The 6,970-nt window shown below is 34.2% G+C and overlaps 1 protein-coding gene across 4 annotated transcripts in view; it reads left to right on the plus strand.

Moving 5' to 3' along the window:
* LOC110019733 (probable Ufm1-specific protease) overlaps nt 1-6,970 on the plus strand; it is a 53,842-nt gene that overhangs the window by 18,325 nt on the left and 28,547 nt on the right. For 3 of the 4 annotated variants that reach the window (XM_020717524.1, XM_020717523.1, XM_020717525.1), the window contains exons 3-5: nt 3,733-4,001; nt 4,682-4,769; nt 4,869-5,044. In XM_020717524.1, the coding sequence (XP_020573183.1) occupies nt 3,733-4,001; nt 4,682-4,769; nt 4,869-5,044 (533 nt within the window). The remainder of the gene's footprint in view (nt 1-3,732; nt 4,002-4,681; nt 4,770-4,868; nt 5,045-6,970) is intronic. The other variant, XM_020717526.1, reaches the window with a different exon arrangement.

Below are 6,970 nucleotides of genomic sequence, written 5' to 3' on the forward strand. Positions count from 1 at the left end.
TCACCGATTTGCGTGCCAATTTTCTCGTGTCGAAAATATAGCAATATGGGTGTCCTTTCCTACCAAAATGGGTACCCCGGACGCGTTGGCGCAATCCAATTTGTCGTCGGAGGTCATTCGGAGAAGTTCGCATTTTCACCCGTCCTTTGGGCTTAATTGAAATCCGATTTCGTGCAAATTCGTGAACTTCGTGTACTTTGTGTGTGTACGTGACGAAAAAGTCGTGACGAATGTTTTCCTAAGACTTGAAGTCCTATTTGGAACATTTTCCTTAAATCTTCGCAAAATAGCCCATAACCGCTCGTTCATAAGACGATGGTCTTGTGCCAAAGATGCTAGACATCAAAGGAAAATAGGAATTGACTGGAATTTCTAGAAGGGTGAGTCTCAATTCTAGTTTTCTAAGATGGTCCATAGGAATTTCTAGAGCTAAAACCTAGGCTCTAAGGAGGAGAAGAAAAGACCTTGCAAAAATGAGGTCAACACCCCTTTCAATGTTAACATTGATATCCTCATTATCATTATCATTAAAAGTCATTTTTTCATCTTCAACCTCGAAATTTTCATCATTCTTGGTCGTTATCCATTTATCATCACACCTAATATTATCAGCAGTCAAATGATTTATTTCATCACCACCATTGGTTTTTTGTTTTGTAGCTTTAGGTGTCTATCTTTCAAAATTTTTTGTTGAACATTACATAAACTAACTTGCTCATTTGACCTGTAGCCAATCAATTTCTTCTCTTTGTATGTAATTGTTTGAATATGCTCCAATTATGCGGAAGCTAAACAAGTAAGATTAAAAACTTTCACAACAAACACTTTGTGTTTAGGCACATCATCTTCGAATTATGGCCACATTCTAGCATAAGATTAAATGAAAGTAGCAATATATATTAAGATGATAACTTTACATAAAAATAATATGCTTAGATTTAAAATTATAAATAAATGAAATTTATCAGATGAGCGAGTCTTCTAACATGCTTGAGTTGTTCTAAATCCAAACATTTAATTCTTGAAACTGATCATTAATATTAAGATAATCAGACTCAAGGACAATTCTATCCTTGCATGCATATAAAATGGTCTTAACTTATTTATCTACATGAAAGTTTTTGTCATAATGAAATTGAGAATTCAAATAATATAAAATAACGTGTAAATGTTGATGTTGCCGACGATCCCATTTCTCATCAATAATTTCCCATATTTTTTTGTAAGATCTTCTTGTCCTCTTAAATCTTTTACTATTTTCTTTTTTTCTTTGTTCATAACTTCATAAGTAAATCCTATAGCAAGAACCCTCTCACTATCAACCATTCGTAAAACTTTCAGTAATGGCCTTATACACTCAAAGCATAACTAATACTGCACTAATTTTGAAAATGAATCATCTCAAATAATAATCTTCTTCATTTGCTTTCCTTCAAATTTTTTTGCCCAAGTACTTTTATTTCTTTATTCAGTAGCAAACATAACCTCCAAAGGTTGTCGTAGCTTTTTAAATCCTTTGAAAGTCAAATAAGCGTTGACAAATCTTGTAATTACTAGTCGGATAAGCTCTTCAGCTGTGAATTTCCTCATGAAGCTTAGTATCCAAGATCAATTGTAAATAAATTTACTTATTGTTTTTGTTTTAAGCAAAATAGATTTATGTTGTGACAATTATATCAACTGTTCAAGCATTAAATCAAGATAATGAACAACACAAGAAGTACAATAACTTGAACAACCAAGCTCTCCCCAACTTCCTTAGGAACCTCATCAATTATTTTAAATAACAATTGGCCATCTTTTATAAAGGTTGATACATCGACAAATTTCAAAAATACTATTACATTAGGGTTGTTAATAATAAAATTTATAATACTTTTTTGCCTAATATTTGATCAACCATCTGACATTATTGTAACTCCTGTTTCAACCGATGTCATCTTCCCTTCATCAATTATTTTTTTTTGTTTGTCTGACATCCTTATCTAACATCCAAGCTTGCAGCTCATACGTGCTAGGAAGATTCAATCCTCATTTAGAATTCCCAACAGAGCGAAGCATGTTAATCCATGAAGGATTTCTAAGCACATTAAAAAGAATTTGATTCTCATAAAAGCATTTTGCAATATCCAACCACACTCTATTTCCGTGTTCTTGTGCAAAACTAAAGGAGGAACCAGTTGAGCTTAATATTCTCATTTTCATCCACATTCACTATAAATCTATTCATTGGTCCTTGAGTTCCTCTATTAGAAGAATGCGAATGACTTCTGCTGCTAGATTGCCAAATTTAGACTTAAATAAGAACTACTCTCAATCATCTTTTCAATATTTCTTTGCACCATTTCTTTTGAGGTGATATAATTTTTTGCAATATTTAGCACTCCTTGACTTTATTTGACACCTTCTCATTTGCTCCAACATTTAAATGTGTGCAAGCTAAGTGATCTTTAAGCCTCTTCACACCACATGTAATTCACTTATCATAAAATTTACATTTCAAATGAACATCCATTTTTGCTCATTCTCTCTTCACCTCAACTTGAATCCCATATTTCCAAACTGGATCTTTTCCATTCAAACTAAAAAAAAAGGTTACACCTAATTGCCTATAAAATTGAATCAATGAATAAATAACGAGTCAATGACATTCATAAAGCCAATCCCTATGAACTTGAAGTTTTGAGGAATTGCATATTTGCAATTGTAATTAAGAAGGCTATATATACATACTACTACTTATTAATTTTCATATATAACACCCTAAACTTTAATAAGAAGTGGGTGATATGTATGTAAATGAGTAAATACCCCTAAAATTGATTTAAACATATTTAGAAGTCTAATAATTTAATACTGTAACGTACATATACTTATAACAGACATTTACATACATAACACCTAATTTTTCGACGCTCTGGACACAAAAGGCTTGGGACAGAAGTCGATGCAGATGTTGTACTTCTACAATGGAAGGGACGCAGAAGACGATGACTCGGGATGCATAAGACGCGGAAGCTTTCAACTGGACTTCGACGCTTGAGACATAGAAGGTTCGTGACGAAGAAGACGTAAAAGCTTTTGATGCTAGAATTTAAAGATCTGTACTGTGTTGAACTTCGACAATCAAACGTTTCTTTGACATAGATGCGCTCGAAGGCTGTGGTCGAAGTGCAAGGAAGAAGAAGCGAAGCTCTCGAAACAATGCTCTAGCTTTAATTTGTGAGATATGGCCAACGTGTTTCGATGCATCATATTATTCGAGGCATAAACGCCTGGAGGCATATGCCTCACTGCTGAAAGGCTAGAGCATTGTTTTTGCATGATTCCTTATTTAGATTTATTAGGTTGTCATCTGAGTTTTTTTTTTCTTTTATTCTACTAGATTGCCGTAAAATTGATAAATTTTTATTATTTTTGCACCTTTTTTGATCAACTTTAAGTTACCTTTTTGTAAAGGGGAAGGTTTCCTTTTTGCAGGAGACCTAACCGAAGACATTTACTACGGTTCACCCAGCTGCCTTGAGAGGCAGTTTTTTGGTATTTGACAAGCTTGCTGGGTGAGCCAGAGCAAACGAATGTCTCCGATCATGGAAGCAACTTAGTCCATTTTTTTCTTGGATTCCTTGCCTTACCTATGTTGTACTTTTTTGATATGAAACTTGACCGGATTGTTGATTGATTGTGGATGATACTTTAATTGCTAAATGTTGTTTTTTTATTTATTCTCAGATATGGAAGACTTGTGTTCTTCTTTGACTGATCTTACTATTGCTGAACTTAAAGACCCCAGTGCTGCATTCCTGGTAGAAAGGCCTACTGTAAATTCTGATGAAACATCTGCTTCCATTGTTTTGCATGGTTCGGATCTTGATTTTGGTAGATCTATTTCTGAAAATTTGTCATCAACGAACAATCAGAAGGAACCAGATATAAAGGATTTAGCTTGTTTTCAGTTTTGCTCGAAAAACCAGTCCTTTTCATTTCCTTCAGCACAAGAGGTTAGTATTGTAAAAACTAAATTTCTTGAGGATGCTACTTGCTACATATAAGCCCTATGTTTTCTGAAAATCATCTGCCTTCTTTTTTTAATGAATCTCTTATGTCCTCCTTGACTTTGCGTATGAAAAGTTTGTTTGCTTGGGGAAGAGCTAGTCAATGCTGGAATTAAAAAAAAAAAAGAGTTAAATTTAAAAAGCCTATTTGGAAAAATGCTTATATTTGCAGGTGCAATATTAATTTCTTGGAAGATATACATACATACCACACAGTTCCTATGTATTTATTTATCCAAAACCTTGATTTTTATATTTATAACTGTTTACTCGTGCTTTATAAGGTGTATTTCACTTTTTAAAAATTAGTAAGTGTGATATTTTTTATGTAACATGAAAGATTTGAGTCTTATAATTGTAAAATAAAATATTTGGTGTTAGATATATGATACATTAAAATTGTGTTTATGTATGTAGATGCCCCTAATTTCTATTTTAACTATTGTACTATTTTGTCGGTTTCTTTTTCAATAAAATATGTTTCTCTCTTTCTATTTTTGTATACAGCACATGATTTTTTTCAATAAAATCTCTGCATTACACCTTCATCTTCATATTCTTTATTTGGTGCCATGTTCACAGTTTTCCTATTAGCACCACTATTTGCTGATGTTTTTGTTTGTTAGAATGCAGATGTTATCCGGGTTACTATGCTGTCTAATCGATCCAGGAATATTATTAAAGCTGGTGCGCCCGTAGCAAAGTACTTCCCAGGTGCAATTATTATTATAGTGTGACAAATTATTATATGTGAACCGTATACTGCGAACTTACAAGCTTCCCATCTCAGTAACTCTGATCGATTTTTTTCAGTAGCCGAACCTGCAAGTTGTGCATATGCTAATTTCATGCTAGATGTGCTTTGTTATTCTTCAAAACAATGTTCGGTTGCTTCTGCTATCTCCAAATTGGTTGTGCCTGGTTTGATTGACCAGTTAATAACAATGAAGGATGCAATCTCACCACATCTTTTAACACAGCATCCTCAGGTAACATGATCTCTATGACACCATCAACATAAGTATTTCGTTGAAAATGTAGATTGAGCTTCTATTATGCGGTAGATAATGTTCACAGTTTTTTATCATTTTCGTAGGGACCTACCTCTTAAAGTTGTTGTATTTTTTGTCTGTGCGTAGGGTTGGTTGATGTTTAGCAGCTTTTCCCTTTAATAAAAACACAGTGTATGGCTTACATATTTGCAGAATTGAGCAGAGTATCTCAAACATAGAAGGTTCGCTTTAGAGGCTTTTGGCATTTCTTTTTGAGCTTGCTTCTCGAATGCATTTTTTCTCCGAAGATTGGTGTGGGCGTGGGTGGTTGTAGAGGATTCAAGAGGCGAAAATCTAGAACCCTAAGATATGGTGGGAATGAGTAAACTCGTTTTAAATACATTATACAAATAAGTTATTTTGTGAAGCCCCTAATGAATGTTTGTTGCAGGTAAGATAGTTGATGTTTAAAAAATTTCTATTTCTTGGAATCCTTTCTTAAATACAAATGTTAGTAAGGGAGGCAATTGCTCATTTTATCTAGGTTATTAGCTTAATAAATCCTGTAATTATTTATAAGTTTTGACGTCTTTTGTTATTTAAGCTTATGTGATGTGATGACTTCATTTAACATATAATTTTTTTTATTTCCTTGTATGCTTAAGGTTTCACTTGAGCTGACTTACGCTTTTGTGCTTTTTCTATTAAGTTTCTTTGTCAACTATAGTTTCTGTTGAAAATAGGTATGGGGAGGAAAAATTACTTGATTAACATGTAGGATGCATATGAAGATTCTCTCCTATTTTAAAAACTTAGCAAATGTATCTAGTTTAAATTAGGAAATGAAATAATTCTGAAATAAAAAAAATAAAGAAAAGCAAAATAGGAAGGGAATAAAACTAAAAAAGGAGTTTCCAAAGATATCTCCAATCAAATCTCTTCATGATTTTGTGAAGCAGCCGATCGACCCATCATGAAGAGGAGCCGAACTTCTCAGCTTTCCATACTCCCCCTCAAACTGGGTCATAGATGTTGTAGAGACCAAGCTTGGTATTGAGCTTTGAGAAGGTGTCTAAAGGAAGAGCTTTGGTAAAGAAATCAACAACTTGCTAGTGTGTAGGCATGTAGCTTAGTTGTTTAAATCTACCATTAGCTTTTTTAGAGATAAAGTACCTATCTATTTCAATATGTTTGGTCTAGTCATGATGTATTAGATTCTTGGCAATAACTATGCTGCTTTACTTCACAAAACATCTGTATAGGCCTATTAGAGGTGCACCCCAATTCCTTTAATAAGATTCTTAAGACGAGTGTCTTTTTACTCTGATTCATCACTTCTTTTAGAGACGTAGTTCTCCATGTATTCAAATTTCTCCATACATAGAAGGTCCACCATTCAGTGAGTTTCCTAGACCAACTTGCATCAATATAGACTTCTACCTCCTATTTTTGGTTTTCTAAAAAAATAATCCATAATCCGAAGTCATATTGAGAAATCATAGAACCTTGTATACCTATACCATCTCCAAATGCTCTTCATTTGGATTATTCATGTGTTGACTCACAATGCTGACAGAGTGTTGACCTCATTTTTAGTGAGGTCTAGTCTTCCTCTTAGGGTTTAGGATCTAGCCTTAGGGATCTCCCTTTGACTATCTTAGAACCTTAGAAGTGGTGCCCGCCTCGTTTTAATTCGACCTATTTCCGTCCTCTTTTGTGGTTCCAAGTGTGTGGTATCGACTTCTAGCATTTAGAAGGGTGAAACCAACATGAGGAAACCCAAAAGGGATCCCTATAGGACCTTTTTGAGCCTTAGGGTGGCCTTCTGCACAATTCACACTCCTGCGCGCACCAGCTTCGCGATTCGGAGAGTCGACGCGTCCGATTGCTGCAATTCGCATTGACTGCACCGTTATTTGTCGG

Source organism: Phalaenopsis equestris, unplaced genomic scaffold (assembly GCF_001263595.1).
Source record: "Phalaenopsis equestris unplaced genomic scaffold, ASM126359v1 Scaffold000075, whole genome shotgun sequence".
Lineage (NCBI taxonomy): Eukaryota > Viridiplantae > Streptophyta > Magnoliopsida > Asparagales > Orchidaceae > Phalaenopsis > Phalaenopsis equestris.